This window comes from Armigeres subalbatus, chromosome 2, assembly GCF_024139115.2.
Source record: "Armigeres subalbatus isolate Guangzhou_Male chromosome 2, GZ_Asu_2, whole genome shotgun sequence".
Lineage (NCBI taxonomy): Eukaryota > Metazoa > Arthropoda > Insecta > Diptera > Culicidae > Armigeres > Armigeres subalbatus.
Window position 1 is genome coordinate 240,257,002 of NC_085140.1, and position 25,867 is coordinate 240,282,868.

At 40.2% G+C, this 25,867-nt stretch overlaps 1 protein-coding gene across 3 annotated transcripts in view; it reads left to right on the top strand.

Moving 5' to 3' along the window:
- The window catches only part of LOC134211978 (discoidin domain-containing receptor tyrosine kinase B), an 802,844-nt gene that overhangs the window by 613,824 nt on the left and 163,153 nt on the right, over window positions 1-25,867 (top strand). For all 3 annotated transcript variants that reach the window (XM_062689416.1, XM_062689415.1, XM_062689417.1), the window contains 2 exons: window positions 5,699-5,838; window positions 15,844-16,051. In XM_062689416.1, the coding sequence (XP_062545400.1) occupies window positions 5,699-5,838; window positions 15,844-16,051 (348 nt within the window). The remainder of the gene's footprint in view (window positions 1-5,698; window positions 5,839-15,843; window positions 16,052-25,867) is intronic.

The following is a 25,867-nucleotide window of genomic DNA, read 5'->3' on the forward strand; positions in this document are numbered from 1 at the left end:
GAAGATGGAAACGGTATGGAAGTCCATTTCCAGTTCTAGCGATTGCTAGAACATGAGAAATATACAGAAAGAAACAAAGTAGGAGATTGGAACGGACCTGGGATTGAACCCACGACCTCCTGCGTATGTGGCAGAAGCAGTAGCCATATAACTACCAAGCCCGTTTCATTTGGCCGAATGGGTCATTTAGCCGAAAAAGTCATTTGGCCGAAAGGGTCGTTTAGGCGAATAGTTTATTGAACAGTGAGAAATTAGGAATGAGAAGAAAGACGGCTAACTTCTCACTTCTCACATCTCGCTGTTAAAATGAGAATCGCGAAGTGAGACGTCTCACTATTCACTTCGCGCTTTTCTCTTTTGACAGCGAGAAGTGAGAAATGAGGAGTGAGAAGTGAGACATCTCATTCCTAATTTCTTACTTCTCAAAAACCTATTCGGCTAAATGACCTATTCGGCCAAATATCCTATTCGGCTAAATGACCTATTCGGCCAAAAGACCCTTTCGGAAAAATGACATTTTCGGTCAAATGACCCGTTTGGCCAAATGACGTTTTCGGCCAAATGACCCATTCGACCAAACGAACCTTTCGGCCAAACGACCCTTTCAGCCAAACAACCCTTTCGGTCAAACGACCCTTTCGACCAAACGACCCTGTCAGCCAAACAACCCTTTCGGCCAAATAACATTTTCGGCCAAATGATCCTTTCGGCTAAATGACCCTTTCGGCCAAACTTTCACCATTTTTTTATGATTTGTCAAATGCCCTCAAATAAAACATCAAATAAAGTGATAGTGGAGGTTGTTCCATATGAAGACTTTGGTAGCTCGGGTCAGTTGATGCACGGTGAAACGACTGTGTCGGAAACCAAACTGTTCCTCGAGCAAGATGTTGTGGCGTCCGGCAGACTCAAGTAATGGGCGGCGAATCGCCTTTCGAAACAGCTTGGCGAACCTTTAGATAAGGCTGATAGGATGATAATTTTTGGGAGTGAAAGGATCCTTCCCAGGCTTCCGGACGGGGATGACTTTTGCTAACTTCCAGAATGATGGAATAAAGTAACTGAGACGAAAACACTGATTAAAGATCAGCGAGAGGAGCTCGAAGAACGGAGCACTCATGTGTAGGAGTTCGAAATTGAGGATGTCGTCGAAGCCTGGGGCCTTCATGTTTTTCGATGATTTGACATAGGCCGTTAATTTACCAGAAAAGATCTCCAATTCATCCAAGACGTCGTAAGAAGTCCAACATCAGTTTCGTGTGGACTGAAAATATTCTGTCCAAGATTATGTAAGCTGACAAAGTGACGACCTTAATCGATGACCTTCTCTACAAGCGATCCTTAGAGCCATTGTTGTCTAATGAGATCAAAGGTGGAATGGGTCAATTTACAGAACGACTTAGCACAGTCTGTAAGAGTGCGGATCTTATTGAAGGAATCACTATTTCTGAGGTTCACCATTCTGGCCTGGATGATTTTTGTCAAGCAATTGCAACGTGTCTTAAGCACAGGCAGCTCAGTACGTTCGTACTATCTACGAGTGACATTTCGTAAACGGATCAAATCTTTTTTAGTCTATCAATGGTTAGGGTGTTGTTTATCTACCGAGCCATTGGAGCATGTAGTTCTCGGGTATAGGGCAGCGCTTCTTGGAAGGCATGCAGCTGCTCGCGGATTTCCTTCGGTGTTTCCGGATGACGCTGGTAATCCATGTTGTCGTCAACGAACCTTTGGAACCGACCCAAGTCGACTCGTGGATTATTTCACCGGGAATACTTATGCCGATTAACCGAGGTGCCAACTATCGACAACAAGAAAAAAGGGGGAAAAAGAGACGAAAAACAATTAAGAAAAGATAAGAAGAACCAAGAAAAAATATTTATTTGAAGTAGGAAGAAGGCAGAAAGGAGCAGCAAGAAAGAAGAAGGAAGAAAGCATTTTTGAAGAGACACACAGAAGAAATAAGAATAATGAATGAGTTGAAATCCAGAAAGGATAAAAAAAACATCGACTGAACGATCAATAACGTATAGTGATAAAGAATCAATTAACTAGTAATGGCGTTCGAAACAATGATTCCTGACATATGGCTTAGTGGGATTATTGATGATGACATATTAATCACTGGAAAAGAACCAAATACAAAGAAAAGCAAAGGAAGCTCAAACATTACTGAAACCTATAGAGAAGGCTTCTCTACAAGAATTTTGGCCAGTTTTCTCGGCCTGTTTCTGAAGATATCTTAGCCTTTCCGATATCTGAGAGAATTATTTGATTGGATTTATAGGAAGTAAATTAATTCTAGCGGTTAATTTGATAATTGTTGCGAATGAGTCCATATCACACCAAAAACTAACAAAATATTTTATGCGGACCTGGAACTCACCACCGCATACAAACATCAAATCACATTTTTTGTGATTTTCCGCATAATTTACCCCCATTTTCTTCGCATCTGTGTTCTCTCGGTTGAATATATGTAATTATTCTCAACAGTATTCAAATTCAAGAGTACAAAATTTTGCATCACTTCAGTGCGCACAGGCATATCGCCTCTAAAGTTATCTCAACAACCGCAGCACCGGCAGAGTTGCAATCAAACGAGCGCGTACCGAGATCAAGAGAGTAGAAAAACGATGACACTCATATGCAACGATGATGTTTCGTGTGCACGGAGTGTTACAGCTGTCCACGCCCTTTGCTTGAGTCATGGCGGAAGCACTACTGGTTTGGGTGTAAGGCTGCAGGAAAGCGGATGCCTCTCCAAATTTCGCTTCAGAGGACATAAATGGAAAAAATGTAAACCCGTAACATCATACATTACGTACGTTATCTGGATGAAGCGATTCCAACCTTGACTGTTTCATCTGCAGGCAGACACTGCAGCAAGGATTCACCCACCGACTGCCGAGCAAGACATCATAACAAAATTGGGGAATATCTAAATAAAATCGTGAATAAAATACTGTTGTGTTATCTTTAACAATAACATTAATCTGATGACATAATTCTGAACAATTATGAGCAAGAAGGCAGATCAAGTTCAAAAACAAGTGCTGACAAATGTTGGAACCCAATTTTCTTTTTCATCACTTTTGTTACCTGAGATGTTGTTAGGATTTCCCAAACGGGCCCTGGCATACACATGCATTCTCTGCAATCCAGGAGAATTTCCCAGCTGCATTCCAGAAAAGAGGATGATTTTTTTTGCATCACGGTCTGACTGGCTGGCAAATAGCATTTGCACGTTTTAATGTCGTAGAGGAAAAAAAGGGAATGCGAACCTGATTTGTGTAATGTAGATTTCAGAGTACTGTACAACTTTGACTATGGAAAATTCGTCATATTATTCAAAATATTGTCATGCGGCAAATTCAAACAATATCACCATTAGAATTTTCCCCACCTTCAAGAACTACTTCATTAAGCCTCACAAATTCCTACTATTAGCATGAGGACAGTACAACTTCTTTATCATTCATGACAGTCATCTTTTGCTTCATCTCCATCCATCGCAATACGGCTGACGCTGTCGCAACAGGATCCTAATCCAAACCATACGCTGCCCGCCGTTATCTCTTCATGTAGTTAGCAGTTTGACGCTCGCCACTTCTATAACTCTGTTCAGCCGGGGCCAGTCCCCCGATGCGGTGCGGAGCTTCTCCAGACCAGGGATTTAGAGAAAAGCTTGATTCAATCTGCATACAGATATGGTAGCATAAGACTTGCGATGTGCCGTGCCCGGACAATGGACGGCTAACCAACAGTCTGAGGAACGTGGTTTGATCTGCAGCAGCTGTTGTGAGCATTATCCCGGTCAACCTTGGCATGCTGCAGTAGCCGGACGGAGAGACAATAACCGCAAACCTGCCCAGGTTGTAACCCGAGACCATTGTGACAATAATTTTCGATTAAAGGAGTTCAAACTGACCGAGGAAATCTGCAATTCAAAACCACATTTTTCCATTTTCCAGGAATAGAGCCAGTCAAAATCGGTTCCATTTTCTCGTTCACCTGAGCTAAACACAATGGTTCTGAGCCCAGACAGGTGAATGCATGTGTGCCAATCCATTTGTTGCTGCCGTTGGAAGGAAAAGGGTGCAGTGCTGGGCGACGCGCGGTCGATGGATTTTTATCGTCCTGTTGTGTGCATTCTCCAACGGGATTTGGCCGCACGGACTGTCGGGTGGTTACCCTGTAGATGGCAAGCAGTCGTCAACGCCAGCTGCCTATCCTCGTGGAATCTCGGATCAGCTTGTCGGATGCCATCCCGTTTCTCCGAGCTGCAGCCAACTTGCTTTTTGCCGTTGTCGTCATAAACCTACCGAACACTGTGCACGGGAAAAGGATATGGAAACTGATTGAAACCGCAACCCACTGACGATGTGGATGCCACCAGTGTGACTGCTTCTTGGTCCGGCCAGCATCGTTGTCGTTGTCGTCGGTTCTACTGATTCTTGGTCAACCTCGTTCCCGCTATCCCGACAGCTCGGAAAATGTGTTCTTGGGTTCTCCGAAATGACTACTTTGCTGACTGTGTAATGTGTATATTTGGGCGTTCGGTTTGAAGAAGTGGCTGCATAACGACTGATGACATCGGTGGTTTTATCCCTTTTCCGTTGTCTGCCTTGTTCTGGAAAGGAAATCCATGGTTTCTGTAAAGAGTAAAGTCTACATTGTGAAATTGTGTGTTGTAGTAGAATTTCCATAGCATAAATAGGAGATTCAAAAAATGCGCATTGGTGATGTGTGAAATTTTTATAAAACTAAAATTATCGTCCTTTAAATCTGGAAACTTGTCATTAGCGAGCATGTAGAAACATGATTGAATTATACAATTGACCACCAGTAAAGTTTATGTTAACATTATTTTCTCATACTAATATGATGTATACACACCAAAAAAATATGAATATTACAGGTGACGTACGTGAATAAAATGACACAAAACCACATGACATAAACTGAATCGCATATTTTTCAATGTTAGATGATTTAAAATTACATGTTATGAAACCCAAACACAGCACCCGATGCGACGTACCTAACGGTCTGGCAGTCGATGCCTGATGCAATTAAATACTTGTTCAGTGCAAATCGTAGAACATGCTTTACTTCGATCACCTCTCTTTCAAGAGACGAAGATAGCTGCGTGGTAACGTGTTGGGCTTTCACTCAGCGGGCTTATGTTCGGTCCTCGTTCTAATCCTTCAATTTTTTCGTCAATATAGCTGTGATGTAAAATTAAATTATCACCTAATTTTACGTCAAAAGTGACGCTCGAATATGTCGTTGTCACAGCACCTAAAATTACATGATTATTTTTAGGTGTGTAATTAATGAACGATTCCTTACACTATACAATCGAGTTATGAAGAATGCAATCCTTGTTGGTAATAAAACAACTCTAAGTCCAAATGCCCTAAAATACTCGTGTTCACGCTCTTGACAATTGTAGCCTCTCACCTGTTTGTGCAATCATTCCAACTCTGCTGGTGTACTGTCAAACACCAGCGCAGCCCAGCGACGATTTTCACCGGGAAATGGAGCAGCTGTACGAAGAAAAAGGAGCACCAAACACATATCACATGTTGTGGAAACATTAATTTTAATTTTCCTTTCTTTTTCTCTCCTCTTGATTTCTTCCCGGTGCCCACTTTAAATCTGCCTTCCGGGATTCCTGCTCCGCCATATCTAGGTTACGACTGGGTCGGCTGGCGCAATGATTCACTCGGCTGGGCCGGAAAACCAGTCGAGATGGTGTTCGAGTTCGACACGGTGAGAAACTTTAGTGCCATGGTTCTGCACACCAACAACATGTACAGCAAGGACGTACAGGTGAGATTTTTTTTCGTATTTTCTTACTTTTTCCAGTCTCTGAGTCTTTTGTGTCCAACACGACCACCCATTCCGCCTACATTCTTGCTGGTCTCAGGATCAGTAGGTACAGTGTTCATCCGAATAGTTGAGAAACAATTATAACCTTATGCTAATATTTTCATATTTCCCATATTGCTAGTACACTGGATTTTGTTTTTACACGATTTACATTTTCTCAATTTTCCACTCATCCTAAATGTTTAACGTATATTAATTATCATGTGATTTTTCTTTGATTTATTCTGGTTTTTTTGAAACATGTTGCGAAGAGTTTGGTGGCAAATTGAAGTCACACGATCAAAAATACGAGCGAAAAAAATCGTGTAAAAACAAAATCCTGTGTACTTATAATGAATTGCAGAAAATTTTATGAATTGACAGACTACCTATGACTAAATAAAGCTAAAGAATAAATACAAACATACTTGTTATACATATTTGCTTGATAATACAGATGTTTTTAAAGGCAAGACTTATATTATTTTATTCTATTTCATACATAAATATAAATAGGATTTTGCTAGTTGGATGTAACATTTAAATACCACGAATACTTTCAAATTTGTTTTACTAAACTCACAAATTAAAAACCCTCTTTATTCAAGAAATGTTAGCCCCTGCGAGGTCTGCCTTCTCATCCGCACCAGCTCCTTTGGATTTTTGGTTTTTTTTCCTCATCTACCTTACTTATATGGCTCTGTTGTCTGCATCCTGGTTCATATCCCCACCAGCAGCACAATTACGATCGCCGTAGAAAAAAGAGTTCAAAGTCGAAGCCCCCTCGGAAGGCACAAACAATGCGCAATGGTAAGGAAAATTCCAAACAACCTCGAAGGAACCCCCGTGCAGAGGTGAATAGTGCAGAAGGGTGAATTAAACAAATGCCTCTCCTCAGCGCCGTTGTTTGTGAAATGAAAAAAAGGGAAACAGCAAAAAAACATATCAGACCAGGAATTCGGTTCACGTTGGCCGATAAGACATGTGCCACCTAAGGCTTCATCGTCGTTAGCGTCATAGGGATTATGTTTAGTCCTTGTAACTTTGCATGTGCTCGAGAGCTCACACTTGGGGCGGCCCCAACTGAGGTGCTGAGACTATTTAGTAAGGAGAAATCGACACAATCTTGGTACAAGGAAAAACATGAACAGCTGCACGAAAGGGGCAAATTTCCTTTACAATATGCAGCGCATTGGAATTTGCTGTGCAAGTAATTACGGTTCTATGAATGTGGCCAATCCACAGGAAACAAATCCACAACCTGTAAGGGTAACACATTTTTACATATTGCGTCGAACAAACGATAATTGAAATCTACTCCATTCAAGTGAACACAATAAGTCTGTGCACACAATGCAAGTCATGGAATGGCACTTTTTCAAGTAGAAATGGTTACACAAAACTTTTAAATAAACCAAAATGCTGGAATCCATCAAGCGATTTTCAAAAATCAACCTTGATGAGAAACAAATAAATTTGTGAACATTGCATCTAAACACGTATGTTTGGTTAAGAGTCCTGTCAAAGCTGTACAACAAAATCTAGCTGAACATTAGAGACTTTAATAAAATATAGAATAAAGAAGCTGCAATAATTACTACGATTTTTCAATTTCAATGAGTGATGTCACGCGATGTTTACATATCAACCATGTTCATTCTCTACAGAAACGCGAAGAATGAAGGCATGCTATACAAAAATCTTACTAATTTTTATTCCGCAATATCTGATTTAATATTGTGTTTAGGGCTGATGAAAACTGGAATCAATATAAAAACTAACTATTGTATGAAATTCAATGTATATAGAAGTTTGCTTTGCACTAAATCTGAAATTGAAACTAAATTTGTCATGTGATCTAAATATAAGTAAACGAATTCATTCAATCAAACCAAATCTAGTGTAAACTAATGTTAGGGTAATTCGCCAAATGTTGAACGGCTAATTTCTTCGCCTATTGCTGAACGCACGTGCATTTCTTATGGGAGTTCAACAATAGGCGAAGAAATTAGCCGTTCAACATTTGGCGGTTTCTCCTAATTGAATATTTAGTAATGCGATTGTGGATAGTGGATTACCGGCTTAATTGTTACGATAGTGGATTAGAAACGTGGAAAGACCGTAAATATATGTAACCTCAAATTCTAAAACCATTGTTAAGCATTTATGGGAATTATATTGCAGCTTTTAGTAGAGCTCCATAATTGTCGGTCTTGGGCGATGTTCCTCCAGTTTCCCCGAACGTTCAGCATCCTCAGATCCGATTCCACTGCATTCGTGGCCTTCCACGAAGTCGCCGGCTCCAATCTGGTTCTCTGTTGAATATTGTTTTCGCTATTCTTTCTTCCAACATTCGCACTAAGTGACCAGCTCACTGAAGTCTGCCGTATTTTATACGATTCACAATATTTTCTTCTTTGTATAGTTGATATAGCTCAAGATTCTTGCGTCTGCGCCACACACCTTTTCTAGTTTCCCTCCGAGTATTGCGCGCAGCACTTTTCGTTCGTAAACCCCGAAAGCTCTCCGGTCCGCCTCTTTTAACGTTCATAAAGGGCCACTGGTGGAATCAGAGTTTTGTATAGAGCAAATTTCGTTTCCGTCTGCATGTTGCAGGACGTAAGCTGGTAACGTTATCCGTAAAAGGCCCTATTCGCAGCAGCAATACGTCTTTTCACTTCACGGGAAACGTCATTGTCACATGTCACAAGCATTCCAAGGTAAACAAATTCTTCAACAACTTCAAAAAGATCCCCATCAAGCACTACCTCAGCACCACTAGGTCTTCTTCTATATCTACCTGCCACCATGTACTTTGTCTTGGAAGAGTTAATGGTTAAGCCAATCCTCGCCGTCTCCCTCTTCAGTGGGACAAAAGCCTCCACTACTGCTCTGCGATCGACTCCAATGAGGTCGATGTTGTCCGCAAAGCCCAGGAGCATATGCGACTGCTACGCAGAGTTCAGAAGGGTGATCCTTCTGTTATTGACGCACTCTAGTCTGTGCCCTTTCTTATAGATTGGGCATATGAGGCCATCCAACCAGCCGGCAGACAGTTCTTCATCCTCCCATATTTTCTGGATAATGTGGTGGATTGATTGATGCAGCTGCTCACTTCCGTGTTTGAGAAGCTCGACCGGGATCTCGTCCTTTCCAGCAGCTTTACTGTTTTTCAGCTCGTTTAGAGCCGTCTTTACCTCGTCCAGCGTTGGTGGTTCCACAACTTGACCGTCGCCGATTATGTCCATCCTGCTCCTTAGTACACATTCATTTTCGCCGTTCAACAAATCTTCAAAGTGCTCCTTCCACCTGGCTGCCACCATAGTATTGTCTGTCAGCAAATTCCCCTCTCGGTCATTGCACATGGCGGGCGCTGGCGCAGTCTTTTGCCGCGCACCATTGACAGTTACGTAAAAACTCCGCATATCGTTTCTATCGATCTTCTCCTGCGCTTAAGCTATCACACTCTCTTCGTGTTGCCTTTTTTTCTGCGGAGGATTGGTTTCTCTTCTGCCTTTGCTACACTGTACCGCTATCTGTTGGAACGGGTACGATCCACTAGCATTCGACTCCTAGCAAGATTTTTCTCGTCCGTCACTCGCTGGCACTCCTAATCGAACAAACCATTTCGTCGGCGTCGATGTGCAGTGCCTAACACTTCCTGCGCTGTAGTAGTCACAGTTTCGAGGATATTTCTCCACAATCTGTTGATGCCGCCAGATCCGGTGGCATCTCCTATCCGCTCGTCCAGCTTCTGGTGGTACTGTTCAGCAACTCCTTCAACTGACAAGCGTTGGATATTGAAACGCATCGTTTTGTTGTTTCGTGAATTTGTGACGCTGGAGAGTCGCGCCCGAATTTTTGCATCCCCAATGACAATCTTTACATCGTTTGTTGGGCACTCTCCAAAGGCATTGTTGCTTACTCAACCACAAATTAGAGTCTGCTAATAGTCGGAAGAACTCTCCACACATAACAAAAATAATCTATAAGATTTACTGCGATACGGTAGTAGTAAGGATTAATCTGCCGTCAATTAATTACGATACCGATGACAACTCGCAGTGCAGCCGATGCAAACGCAGAGCCGTCTCACTGCCAGGCCTGTGGAAATATCGATACCGAATGGATGGTGAACTGTACTCACTGTGAATCATGGTGGCAATTTGAATGTGTTGACGACAGTGTTGCGGATCCGGACCAGAGGTTTACCTGTCCTAGCTGTCAGCGACCAACGTTACATACGTCAGGGGTCGAGCCCGGTAAGATGACCAATAAGTCTGGCAGTATAGCGTCCTCCGGAACTAGACCCATTTCCAAGGCTAGAAGAGCACAGTTACAGTTAGAGAAGCTGAAAGCCCAAAAAGCTCTGGCTTTGAAACGCATCGAATTAGAGGACAAAAAGCTTCAACTTGAGGGGGGCGTACTTGAGAAGTCTTTCCAGCTACGGAAAGCGATGGCATTAGAAGATCAAACCGATTTTGTTAGCTTTCGCTTGCAGCCGAGTTCTCGTAGAAGGTTGAAGAATGGCAAACAAAGCAGGCCGGAATTTTGAATTCGAATAGGATTTTATATCGGCTGTGCGGCAGACCGGAGCTGCTTATACATATGTATTTTGCTGCAAAAGGTACGTGGTGCTCCCGCTACAAAACAGGATCGGCTAGACACGTTGATTGGGTATGGGATGCCGGTGCAGTATCTCAGTGACCATCTTGAAGCTGGAGATCAGCAAGCTCACCCTCATAATCCGATACTGCTGTTCGAGTTGGCGGTCAAGCTTCCAGCCAGTTTAAAACTTGACTGGTCGCTATATAAACACCGTTGCGTGGAAGTTAACATTCGATCGTTTTCACAATACATGGCAACTTTGATGAGAGCGGCAATCGATGTGACACTACATTTTGATCCCAAACAACAACATCAGCAACCACTACAGCAACGATTCACGAAAGATAGCAAGGAAGGATAAAAGTTTCTGTGGGGCGCAATCTTCACAAGTAACAAACGAGTCATCGAAGAAAGAAGAGTTTATCTATGGAACAAGGCCCGAATCGTCAGTACCAGCAAGTCTTATCTGCAAGGACACTGAGTGGGACTGTGCCCTAATTCTTGGGAATTCACGGTAATCGACCATGCAGAAATTGACAGAAGTGTGAAATCGATGGTTGCAAATATAGATATCACGCACTACACCCAGCTCTTTTCTTACACGGGTGCTTTTTAATGAGCATGAGCATTATGACCGCACATCGTAGTTGCTACTCCGTGATTGACTGAACTTCCGGAATTGTACAGAGAACACAATGAATGAACACACGTCCTTACGGTCATACAGGAATGGAAGGATTGTTAGTCTGACTCTCGTTGCTACTAGAGACCGAGTATACCTCTGCATCTCCACGATTGTCTTGGGATAGGATATTGTTTTAGTTACAAAGGATAATTTATCTGGATTCACTTTGGTAAGTGATGGGTCATCCTTGCGTCTTACCGCACGGCTACAAAGCAAGACTATTCTGAGGGTGGCTGGGTTCGATTCCCGGTGCCGATCTAGGCAATTTTCGGATTGGAAACTGTCTCGACTTCCCTGGGCATAAAAGTATCATCGTGTTAGCCTCATAATATACGAATGCTTAAATGGTAACCTGGCTTAGAAACCTCGCAGTTAATAACTGTGGAAGTGCTTAATGAACACTAAGCTGCGAGGCGGCTCTGTCCCAGTGTGGGGATGTAATGCCAATAAGAAGAAGAAGAACCGTGTAAAAAAATATTGGGAGTACTTCATGCTAATCAGAAGCCGGGAACAGAAGAGACGAATTCCAAATCGACGATGGCTAGATCCAACGTAATCACTAACCATCACTTTTCCGGCCAAGCGGTGTTGTTCCGTATTGCAATAACCGGTCATTGGCGACCTATTATTGGATAATGGATGAGTTTAAAACCTTGGTGAATGAGGTGTCTGAAATGGACTTCTAATTTTGAACGTGTTGAATCAAATTCAAAGCGAGTAGTGGTTGAAATATCTGGTGAAATTGGTGAAGCTAAGTTCGCGCTCAAAGACGTGCTTACGGTGCGTAAGCTGGATCTCCAACGACAGTCGTTACGGTACCCAGAGTTGGAGTGAGCGTTTCCATATTTGAAAGGATAACCGATTAGGAGATATGATAATCCTCTTCATCGGATGCTTATTGGCAACGACAAAGCCCACGTTACTGCAATGCTAAAAGTTCGTGAAGGACAACCAGGGGAACCTATTGCGGCGAAGTCCTAGCTTGGGTGGATGGTATACGGATCACATAACGAGAATGACGATCACGTCCAAAATTTTCATGTGTGTTCCTTCTTATGATGTCGCCATGTCGAAATAATGATCAATGTCATAGCCGTGATTGAAAAAAAATACATCAATTACGATCAAATGGACTAGTCCTTAGTGGAATTAAAATTTTTTGATAGAAGCACTTACTTTTTTAGGTTACTTTTTTACAAACTATTTGAATTGATATATTTTGAGCAGTTTGGAAAATTATTTAATTTCCTTTTTTCATGCGATTATTCGACTATTCAGAGGCGCGTTGATTTTAAGTTTCTACAAACTCAATATTTACGATGAATTTGGTTGCGCAAGTCATTCTGGTGTATAAACTCATTAAATAATACTTCATTATCAACATCAACCATTACAAGTAAAATCAGAAGCATTATTTTCCACATCAGCTGTACATAGGGGACATTGACATCTAGTGAAAATAAAAACAAAGGCAATGGAATGACAATAAATATAATCCAAAATATGAAATTGAAACAGTTTTATTGTTACTCTTATGATGGTCACGACAACCTCTTATAGAGTATCAACAAATTCCATACAATGTTTTATTGCAGTTTTATTATTACTCTTAATACGGTTTTAATAACTTCTTCTAGATTGGTCCATTAGGCCGGAAGGCTATCTTAATGATGTTATGAAGAGGTTTTGGTGGAGTTATTAGTTTTATTAGCAACTGGTCATGAAAACCTCTTATAGAGCATGATAAATCTTAAAATGTTACTTGGGTAGCTAACTCCAAAGCTAAGGAGGGAATACAATTACAGCGTCGTTTACCATAATAATCACATTCCACAGCCACTCCAAACTCACCTACAGCAGATGCGATACGTGTCATCTGATGTAACAAATTGAACAGGTTGCCAAAACGTTGCGTACCGAATAAGATGCTCAATAGCTTACCGAACCAGGAAACTTAATACTCGATCTATGCTAGCGAGGTTGGACGTCTCCTTTACGACAGAAAAGAGCTAGTTCTGCAATTTCTTCAGTACATTTGTTCATCAAGATGTTGGCTTCACAGAAAAAATATCAGAGGTCAAGTTAAACTATACTCTGAAGACCCAGATATCCGAAACCTTGGGATGATTTCGATTTAAAAACTATGCAAATCCTGCATTGATAATTCAATCAAGTTTAGTCACCCTGAACGTTCAGTCAGTGATAATTTTTCAGGAATATTAGATGCTCAAGTTTCTCCAAAATGTTCTCAAGTTTGGCCCACAGTACCTACCAAATCAACCTAGGCTTTTGCAATGTCCTCAGTATCGACGTATACTCTATTCGGTTCTATTAGGATATGCGTATCATGTCAAACCATTTATTTAATACGAGATATTCAAGGTATTCCTAAACGTTTTCGAGTTGAACCCAGGGTATCATTTCATTCAAGCGGAAAATCGGTACATCTACGAATGTCAATCGCAGGTAACAATATGAAATGCATCCGTGCCTTTGATTTGCCGCCAGAGACAAGTTATAAAAGCTTATTTATGGCACTCGGGTGACCTGAACAAAGCAATACCGCCAACGCTTAATTTCGGCGGCCGTAAAGGGCGAATATGTTACGTAGGTCTTCATGATGTGTATTTTCTTTGTCGGGCTGCAAGTCATTGGAAGGTTTCTTGCCCAGAACAACCCTCTGGAAATCGAATGGAATTGCTGTAGCTGATCAAGACTCAGAATGCGCGGATAAAATCATTGAAGATCTGGTGGAAGAAAACTTCTCGGAACAAATGGGTGAAGCAGCTACGGAACACTTGGACCCGATCGGATAATATTAGAATATTAGATTACAATATTTCTAAAGGTTTGCGGCTCCGTGAAGTTTTTAATTAAACAAATGAGCCTTATAAATAAATAATTTGTAAAAAAGATGTAAAGTCCTATACAAGTAATTAAAGTTCTGTTCCACATCCTAAAAACCAAAAAAATTATCAAATTGCATCGCTTTGCAGAATTTTGCACTGGGTCCCAGGATTTCTAAAAGCATTCAAAAGTTTGTATCTCAAAAGTGGTACATCTGATATCAAAATGAAAATCTACAAAAATAATCGAAGTTAAAAGTGTAAATCCATAATGGATGAAAATTTTCCCTCTATAATCCAATAATCTCACAAAACGTAACCTCGCATATTGCTCCAATAAAATTTGAACGAATGTTGAATCTTTGATCATCACCCCCCATCTCAAAGGACGACGCGATGACGGTGCCATATTTTCATTAATTACAAACGCAGCGCAATGAGCGGTCATCCCCCCAGCAGCGGTCGAGAGCGGAACGAAAACGACGAGGTCACCAGATCGATTGGGGATTATCGCTTTAATGGAGAAACTTATTAATTATGAGAAAATGAAATGGGACAGAATATAAACGTATCTTGCCAATATAAGAAGCTTATGAAGTCTTGGACAGAAGACGGCAAAAAAAGAAACGACTCCGAATGATGTACAGTTGGGGGGAGGAGGGTCATGGTGGGGGTGGATAACTAGTTCAGCGCGAGAACAAAACGACAAAGCAAAGAAACGATAAGTCCTTCTGCTGCATCACTGATAATGCTCGGGCCAGATGGAAGGAGCCTGGGTTGGATGGAAGCCGTACGCGGCGCCGCCAAGAGAGTGGGAGGTGAAGCAGAAAATTAGCACTAAAGCGCAGCATCGTTTCTGGGAAAATGTCATCTTATTATATCTTCAAGTGCTTTTCGTTCCAATTTGAGCACTGTTTGGTTCGGTTGTTATAAATAAAACAGTGAAGTGAGGGATACAAGTCATCCGTTTTTATATCGAGAGAATGAAACTGGGTACTTTTTGACAAAGAAATTGGCGTGTCCTTACTATTTTGGTATTTTAGCAGTTTTAAGAACAATATTTTGTCATTTGAAATTGACAATTAAATGTTTAATGCATTTCAGTTCAGTGTATTTCAAATGAACATCAGACAGAAAATGTCCTAGTTATTTAGACAATAACATCTTCTTATTTAGTGCTGGTAATTTTGTTTCAAGGATGTTATAAATATATCATTTGGTAACTGTTGATATGAAAAAACTGAAGATTTGTTCCTTCCGTTAAATAATTAAATAGTTTATTTGTTTCGAAAAGACTAAAAAGTAGGAACAATCACCCCACTGCGACAATTTGAAAAGTCGTTTGGCACTATATTAGCTCTCGATCAGCCATATGACGTAAAATCCTTTTCCTAAGGAGATTTTAGTCGACGTTCATTTGAGCGAGGGAAATTGGAGAAAAGTTAATTACATAGTTCTTTAATTTGTCCAATAACAAAAAGGATCAATTGTCCACTCAAGTTTCATCGATCGAAAGAAATTAGTGCAACAAGTTTGCAGTTCTCAATGTCCACTCAGAACCTTAATTAATCCTCGCTATCAAAGAATAATTTTCTCCTCACTTTATCGTCTTGTGCGATTAGATCGAATGATATATCAGCAAACAGGGACCAACTATATTAGCAATAAATCTTATATTTCATGGCTCTCATCGTGCACTGTAATATCCAACCTCCAGCTGTTTACCCGCTCCCCACCCTTAGAATACACATCAACCCCCCGCGTACGCCCAACTGCATCGCAAAAGACTCATCTTCCGTTTTTCTTTGTTTCGCTGGTAAATTGCAGGTATTCCTCCAAGCAAAAGTGTACTTCAGCATCGGGGGCCAGCACTTCAGCAGCGAGCCGGTGCAGTTCTCCTACATGCCGGATGCGATTATGGAGAGCGCTCGTGATGTCACGATCAAATTACATCACCGCATCGGACGGTACATCCAGGTTCACCTCTACTTCGCCATGCGGTGGATTATGCTGAGTGAAATATCGTTCGTTTCCAGTAAGTACCCATACCCGGAGTGTGTTTGTTGTCTTTCCAGCCAGCGCAGTCTGCCTGCGCTTTCTTCCCCGAGTAAATAATCGACAGAAGTACAAGAGTGATCCCGTTGACCTTCCGTGTTGCACAGTAGGTCCCGATGCGAACTTTGTACCATCGAAAGCAGGTTACAAGCGGGGTTAGCGTGTCGGATTGATCTTAGAGATGGCGATGTGTGCAATCGTGAGCTGTTTGTTCAATCTGAGCTTATTTAGTGTGATGATAATGATTAGCCGATATAATGTGCAATCACGGAGAATCACTAAACAGTAAGGTTTCGTGAAATACGTCATTTTTTCTCTATCAAAAATTTGATTATTCATATTAAACAGGATTGATGAGGATTGTTGGGTTACCGGACCCTTCCCAACATAGAAAATTGGATTTTACACTGCCGAACTGTTGTACAAAGGCCATCGTAATGTGTTCGGGGATCGGTTCATAAATTTTGAGTTCATTTGAGATGCACTTGCGTTTATTTGTCCATTTCACATAAATACAATGTCCACATTTAGTTAAACGCACATTTATTCACATTTAACACTTAATACATAATTTATTACACTTATTTACATAGTTACACAAAACATAAAATCATTGTAGAGCTCTTTGACCTATTCTTGCTTCTAACCGAGAGCCTACTGGGTAGACCTTCTCGATAAATCTCATGTAGTCCTATTATGGGATTAATCCATCTTCGGCTTATCGTGAAGCTTCGTATTACCCTCTAAAATACGGAGTATGTAATTCCAGAGAGCAATCCTTCTATCTACTTTCTCTTATAACCAATGCCGTAGCCGGAGTGGGTGGGTTACTCTCGAACATCCTCACCCACCCTGAAATTATCAATTTCTGAATTACCCTTCTTAGCCCTAAATCGATTAGGTACATCAATAAATCGATCATTACTAGCATCCCATCTTCCACTAATTGGCTCCTATTTTGATATAAAACCGGGTCTCGCCACCGAGTAAGGATCCTTCTAAATCACCTAGCTGTACCTTGTACTAGTTCCATCCCTAGTCAAAATAACTTTCTAATCAATAGCAAATCTTTGTCATCACCGCTTAATCGAAATCATGCTGGTATCACATGTACTACGCGATCCTCACCCACCGTCAAAGGTTGTATAATGATTTTGTACAGTATGTTCCATTCCTCTGATATCCTTGCTTGTGCGGTAGTGCACTTGTTGTGTATCCTTGATGTCCTTATCATTGTTATCACTGTTTACCTGCTTCTACCTGTGTCCTTGATGAAGCAAGCTCGCCAATTGTCGTAGTTGGAGTAGTTTTGTGTGAATCCAAAAACCGGTAAGAGAGGAATAGGGTGTAGTAATCCCAAAAAATGTCTAGCCTCGCTAGACATATACTTATAGTTTTACCTGGACGAAACTGTTTGATGCCAAAACATTTGCTTATAGACGTTGATTAATCCTTAGCGCAATTAAGGTGAACGCATCTCGTAGTTTAGCCATATCAAGAGCAAATATTGTTAATATCTGGTGCCCAAAGTCGTCGAAATTGGAATTTTGGAGTTTTATACACTCTGGTGACTGTAATTTGTTGAATACCCTTGCGTCTGCACCGCGATGAAATGTGAACTGAACACCCCTGGTGTCCGTACTGCTCATGTCGATTGTTTTTCATGCCGCTAAAACCAGTGTTACACCGTAGACAGCTACATTTAGTCACAATGATCGACGCTTGATAACGAGAGCCCTGCGATGTGTGGTGTTCATTCGATCTGCTCTAATATTCTGCCGAGTCTTCGCTGTTGGTATTGGACGCCCGATGGATGTTGGGTTGACGTGTGACTCGAATTGTGCCGAGAAGAGAAGTTTCTATGTAGTGTCTGTAGAGTGGTCCTAGCCTCGCTAGGCATATACTATAGTCATCTGCTTACCTATAAGAAAGGCGCAGGTGGCCAGTCTCATTGAAAATCCCATCGTTGCCTGTCGTTTTGGAAGTGTTGGTTCCTTATCTCAACGTAGCCATTGAGCGTGTTGTCGTCGATGACCACTACGGAAATAAGCTGATCGTGTGGGTGTTGATCCATGACAGTGAAGCTATATGGGTTTCACAAACCCCTATTTGAGTACATGCTCCCGATCGTTTAGTTTAACTCTTCAGCGTGTCGTTCGTGATGTGGGATAAATTCGTCCTCGCGTAAATCAATAGTATATAGAATTATTTCTAAAAACCGTCAGCTGATTTTGTTTTCCCCGCTCCATCATTATCCAACCAATTAAATTGTGGATTGGGGTGTGTGGTTTGATGATTAATTGTACCAGTGGTCGGAACCTGTATTACGAAAGACCTCTGCTACGAACGATGATCATGATCTACGGAATTTGCATTGGTTCAGTATTGGCTATGAACACCAGTGATTGGAAATAGTTATTGTCTTTGAACACCCTTGTGTCCATTCTTTGATGCAGACACCCTATGTGTCACAATTGGAATTTGAATTGAACACCCTTGTGAACAACCCTTCTATCAGTCAGGACACCCTTTGTGTTCTATCATTAGAGCAGAAAACGAGCACCCTTCGTACTCGCACCTTAGAATAAGAAACACCCCTAGTGTCCTTGCCCTGTGCCCAGTTCTTGATTTGATAGAAATCATCTTCTGTATTCTATCAATGGGAGTGAAAGCGAACACCCTTTGTGCTCACACCTTTTTTCAAGGGCACCCCTAGCGCCCTTGCCTTTGTAATCCACCCAGCACCCATTGTGCCTGGATTGAGATGATCGATGACACATCCATCGTGTCATGACCTTAGACATTTTACCACACTTCTTGTTCCAAAGAAATGCGATGCGCACACCCTGTGTGTCCGCAAAACTCAGGAATATAAGTTGTCCGTAAACTGCCGAATAGGCTCCATAATTGCCTACGGCTTTTTGGAATTGGTATGGGGACATTCCTGAAACCTGGAGATTCGGTTTGCGGATGAACGGACGTCTTGGTGTGTCCGTGAACCGAAAATGGGGATCGAATAATACAAATACCCGAAATCCGATCACGCACATTCTGTGTGTACGTGTACCGTGACAATAAATTTGAAAAATCCTGGTGCTCAAACCTTCTTCCATGTACTGATCCAGTTCCGCATGGGGTAGTCTGTGTTTTCCTGAACCGATGATTATATCAACACCCAACACCATGATAGTGAACACTCCTATGTGCTCTGTCGTTCTTGTCGAATTGAGATCATCAGCATTCGTTTAGTAGAAACGTAAATCCAAGGATGTGATGATGAATCATACGTCAATTGTCGTGAGCTTGACTCCATATACAGTTACCATGTAGATAGATAGGTAGGCCGACGATTGGTGCCTTGTTGTTTGTATTCGCACGATAGCCGTTGGTCAGTTCAGTATTGATCTTGCCAGATCGCCAGTTGTGTTTCCTCGTTTTAGGATGATGAAGTCGTGCGGTTTCCGAGAATAATTTAGCAGTGTTAATATCTCTTGCTGTCCATGCCTAGCTCGGCTAGACATATACTGTAAGCTGCTTACCTGACCAAGCAGTGCAGCCACTTGGTGATCCATTAAGTGATACAATCCCCAAAGAATGTGATTAGTTGAGAGTGACGACATCATTGCGGTAGTGTTTAAATGATAATGCTGCCAGCGTCGATAATCCAGCGCTCTGTTATATATTTGCCGATAAAATGTTGTTGTTATGTATTTCACGTCCATAGTGAAGCACATTTGCTTGTACATCATCAAAACCATCCGAATCATTCATGTGAAATTTAATTCCAGTATTTGAAGCGAAACCAAGAATGGGTTGCAGTGTAGAATTGGGGCTTATCCATTGGGTGCAACCGGGATGTATTTCACAAATTGCTCGATTGGTCCATTGATAACCGGTAAACAGTGAAAATGTGTGAGCATCTACAAGGATCGTTCGGCAAGACATATACTATGTGTATTTACCTGGCGAAACAGGCTTTCAACCTAATTTGAAGATGATGTGATTGAAGTATGCACAGAATCGATTATGCCTGCCTCACTCCGGTAAGTTTGTTTCCATCCATTTGTACAGCGCAAGTGCCACTTTGAACAGCAATTGTTCTCGTTTGGTTCTAAAGAGCAGTGTCATGGCGATAACGATGAATACGATGGCTTACTATGGCCGATGATTGTGATTCCAATTGGGTCCAATTTTTGATTTTGCACTCGAGCCGTGGAGCTAGCAGTGTCCCTTGTCCGGTTTACCAAAGGTTATCCGGTTCGAAGGACCATTATGTTGGGTTACCGGACCCTTCCCAACATAGAAAATTGGATTTTACACTGCCGAACTGTTGTACAAAGGTCATCGTAATGTGTTCGGGGATCGGGTCATAAATTTTGAGTTCATTTGAGATGCACTTGCGTTTATTTGTCCATTTCACATAAATACAATGTCCACATTTAGTTAAACGCACATTTATTCACATTTAACACTTAATACATAATTTATTACACTTATTTACATAGTTACACAAAACATAAAATCATTGTAGAGCTCTTTGACCTATTCTAGCTTCTAACCGAGAGCCTACTGGGTAGACCTTCTCGATAAATCTCATGTAGTCCTATTATGGGATTAATCCATCTTCGGCTTATCGTGAAGCTTCGTATTACCCTCTAAAATACGGAGTATGTAATTCCAGAGAGCAATCCTTCTATCTACTTTCTCTTATAACCAATGCCGTAGCCGGAGTGGGTGGGTTACTCTCGAACAAGGATAATAATACTAATAAAATGTAAATTTTACCCTCATTCTTCACGAAAAATTATAATATTTTCAAACCATTTTTAGGCAAACTTCATGAGTTGTCTTGTTTTATATTGATATATTTTTTAACTCCTCTAGCTGCCAAACGGGCTTGGTAGTCATACACTCAACCAGAAATTGCAAGATTTTAATGCAATATTGCATTAATTTCATGCATAGTTTTGGGCATAGGTATACACTGCCCTTCTACGCATAATTGTCCCATGTTTGTTTTTGGAGATTTCAAGTTTTTATACCAGAGCGGTCTATTCCCATGCATATTTTCCGAAAACATTAAAAAATTCCGAATTTTGTTCGGAAAGTTATTGAAAACAACATCAAGTCTGTTTGTCCCATTGTTGAATTTCTACGCATATTTGGCTTGCAGGGAATAAATTCATCATTATGGAAGAAACTGTTATATAAACGAGCGATGCTTATAGGAACGGTATTCACTGATCATTTCTTTCAAGCCTGTCCACTTTAGCGTTGAAAATGACCAGATTTAAAGATCTTCATCACAAGTGATAGAACACATTCAACCACGTGGAGAGTAACATCTCAAAAATAAAGCATGAGGCAAGGTATGTCGATCATAGTAGCCATTAAAGAAATCAACCACTCAGCGGGACCAGCATGCGTAGAAATCTGCAAACACGGGCTAAATTTCTCGGCATAACTGTACCGCTAAACTATTTACATGTTTTAGATCGTAAATTATATTTATATATTCAAAATATGAATGATTTCAATAGAATGGAGGTCTCCCATTGGCCTAGTGATGTAAACTCCTTAACTCCGTAAATCTACTACCCGCCAGAAATGAAAATTGCAGTTTTGTTTTTTCAGTTGCACTTTTTTGAATTTGGTACAAGTATGCGTAGAACGGCAGTCAGTGATCGAATTAAATCAATATAGCAAGCCTTTGCATAGGTCCCAGGACACGAGAAAATAGAAAGTGGTTAGGTAGGGTAGAATACGGCATTGGCAGGGTGCGACAGTTGTTGGCACCCTCAACAATATTTGCGTTTTCCAGCAAACATACACTATTTATGAACATAATTTTGATTCAATCACACAATTTCAAGTCTAAGCTTTCATTTGAATAAGTCGTTTGTGTAATAGTAGCAAGATTTGATGAGTTAATCACCGAAACAAATTTGCATCTACGAAATCCTTGCCATTATTGCATCGCCAAAGAAAGCAGCGCACGAAAAGCGAACTGTTACTTACTTTTTGGATCGCCTGTTTCTCCTCTTTATTGCGTATGACACGAGAAATTAAATACGTAAACTATTGTTTACACTTTATCACCACTTGATTATCACCACAAAGAGCAAATTTATGCAATATTTGCTCTATGTTTCACTAAATAAAATCGGGACTGTTTGTTTTCTTTGACAGCAGCAAACTTCGGAATAGAGCGAGAGAATGTGTTTGTGAGCATATCAAACACACGCTAAAAAAATACCACGCACAATTCTATGTCATTTGATTTTAGCAAAACTGCGAACAAAATATCCGGCGTTGCATTTATTTTAAAAAAGTGTTAAAATACGAATTCAGATTTTTACGCAGACCATGAATTATATCAAAAGTGAGTGAGCAACACCGTAGTATTTTAAACCCTTATGTGGCTGACAGGACCGTTTTCCTTTTGCATCTTCAATACTTTCCAAGCTCATCAAAAAAAATCATAACCATTTACGTTCCTACATAGCGCATTTCAACCAAAAATAATTGCCTACTTTTAGGGTATTATCTATTATTCAACTGTAGAGTAAGAATGGGGTGGCTCCAGCGGCTAGATACACTCAGAATAATAAACCCGTCAACTATACGTGAGAAATCACATAACCACTAAATTTCACTGACACCATTTATTTCACCTGACACTTATATAAAACGTAATGGTATATAGTGAACATTATATACAATTTCTTGAAATTCATCAAAATAAACGGTACGATTTACGTGAATTTCATGTCAATGAAACATTGGCTGGGAACTCACTCAGCTGTCAGAATCGACCATTAAAATATTTGCAAGTCAGTGTTGTGCACAAAATAATTTTCCTAAGTGTTCATTACGCGAAATCAGTTTCTCATAAGGTTAGTACTATTTTCTTATTATATATCCGTTGTGTAATGATGTTTTCATATACTTTTGCAGCAGAATCATCGGATCATGTGCAAATCCGCCATAAAAACTGGCCAAGTTCTCAACTACTTCCCCCGCTTTCGGATCCGTTTCCCGGTCAACAAAAAAATTCTTTACTATGCATCTCAAATTCATCAAAATGTTCAAATATATATACATATATTACCTTTTCTTTAAATACAAACTGAAAACGAATTCTATTTTTATTTCTTATTACTTTAAACAAAAAAATATATAAATAAATAAATAAAGCCATTCTAAATAAACACCCCTATTCTTGTTTACGGACGAACGAAACTTTCGAACGAATGCAGTTCGTTCGAACCGTTTCCCCATTTGATTTTGCTGGCGTAAACGAGAATGCACATCAGCTTTCGTTCGAAAGCGCGTTCGTACGTAAACAAGAATAAGGGTGAAAACCTTTAAGGTCATGAAGCAGTCACGTAATCTTCATGTGAGATACTGGTGACATTCGATTGAGTGAAACTGAGTTCCTGCACCTTCGAATCACTTAATTGTTACGTGAAAAATGTTGTGGAAAAAATCCACGTATGTTTTCACGTAGCTATAATGTGACAATTATTTTGGGTGTAGGATTAGTGCTGCCCATTATTCAACATAATATTATGAAAATTCGCGAATATATTGTTAATATACCATGCTACCAGAACCGACGTGCTTCGTTTCACCTAAAATTGATTAAATATATATTTTTTAGATTATTTAAAAGACGGTTAGGTATTCGAAATTAGTAAATATTTGATTAAAGCAGAAATTTGTACTTTATTTGTATGGGAGTCCCTTTTCCAGAAGAGGAGGGGTCTAATACCATCATAAGAATCTTCATCGTTCCCAAAAACCTCTACATACAAATGTTCAAGCCGTTTCCTAGTCTATAAGGGCAGACAGACAAAAATTCATTCATATGTGTATAGATTTGGTTTTACGTAGTTTACGTCGAGCGGTCGTGTCTTGTACACAACCACCATGTTTTTTTTATGAAACAAACATATCATGTAAAAACCGCAAAGAGCAAGTTGTATATTTGAAACTGGTTGATAGACTTTTACTTACGCGTGTAGACTCCCCGCATACAAATTTAACGTTCTTCGTACAGTTACAAATATATCATGGACATAGTTAATATCGTTACCCATTAACATTAAGTTCTTCGAACAATACATATTTATTGTAAAACAATTATCTCAACCTTAATAAATGAAGTTTACGGTCTACGAACCATAATCAATACAGTACTAATACAATCTTTCCTCCAAAAATGTATGAAGGAAATCGTTTTCTCTTACGGTTAACATTCTTAACAACCCGTTGCTCATACAGTCCGGTCTACGAAAACCATAGTCACTATGGTCAAAACGTTATCAGACTACAGTACGGTTATGGTTAAGTATCATTATCATTATGGTTCAACCTGGAACGTATACCGTTCCAATAATGGTTCGGCTATCGTTTATGCGGGTCTAAGGCATTACGCATAAGGGTTAAATTTGTTTTACAATGTGTTTAAATGCTTTTGCCTATCTATCTACATGACATAAAATTGATGCCAAGGTTAAAAATTAATGTTTTGTTTTAATCCAGTTTTGATAAACAATAAAGTTTCTTCCAAAATTGAGTGACGCGAGATGAGCGTGCGGCCGATTAATATGAATGGATTTTACTATTGGAGGATATAAACAACCAGCATTTGGCATAAATACATTACCAGTTTTCTACTTCCATGTCTAGTTGCTAAAGGGAGCAAATTCATTGCTGATAATAAAAATTGCTATGCCAATAGAAGAAATGTTGACCTGTTACTTTATATTAAATTTACTGAGTTTGTGGTAAAAGCTGTTATATTTAGTGAACACCAATCATCAAAGAAAGAGCATACAAATGTATACCAGTACAGTTTAACCTGTGTTTTAGTGTAATTATTCATTATTTTTATCATTCAGTTTGGCGAATGTGGGTTCATTCACAAATTACATAACGCAAAATTTGACCCTTTTCAACCCCCACCCACCCCCTCGTAACGTTTTTTGTATGAAAGGGTTCTGAAATTTGTATGGACCGTAACGCTCTGGCAGGTACCCTCCCACCCCCTAAAGCGTTATGTAATTTGTGACCGGGCCCTTAGACTGCCAAGAATAGGTATTTTCCCCTATGTGCTCTATATTGAATTTATTTTTACTCCCACCGAGAAATGAATCGCTGTAAACTTGCTCCGTGTAACCTGATCCTCTAGTGGATCTAGTGAGACCTAGACTAAAATTATGGGCACTCTCAAACTGCTTAGCAAGTTTTTGAGCCTTTTCTCCATTTGTTAATAAAGTTTTATTACCCTCTTTGTGCATTAGAATTGGCTTTTGAGAATCAAATAAACTGTTTTAATGCAATGAGCCGGCATAACAAATATAACATTCTCTGACCGGTTTGCATGCGAGTTTTGATACAACAAGCTTAATGCAATGAATGTCAAAGTTTTTGTTTTGGGTGTAGGCATAGGGTGACCATATGGTATCCTAAAGGAGGACATGTCCTCCTTTTTGATCAAAAATTGAATGTCCTCCTTTTGGTTCAAAATGTCCTCCTTTTTTAAATAAATCAGATTTTTGTTTATTATGTTTGATTTTATTTTAAGTGAAACTGGCAGCACGTTAGAATAGTTGTTTTTCGATTTTCTAATACCGGGATATGAGCAGAGTTTTCAGTAGTGGGTAAAGTACAACAAAATATCTGTTTGGCATTTGGACATACCTCTATTTTCTATAAAATTATTTATTTTTCCACTACGACCTAAGTACAGTTGGATGTTGGGACCACTCAAATGTCAATTCGTGCTTTG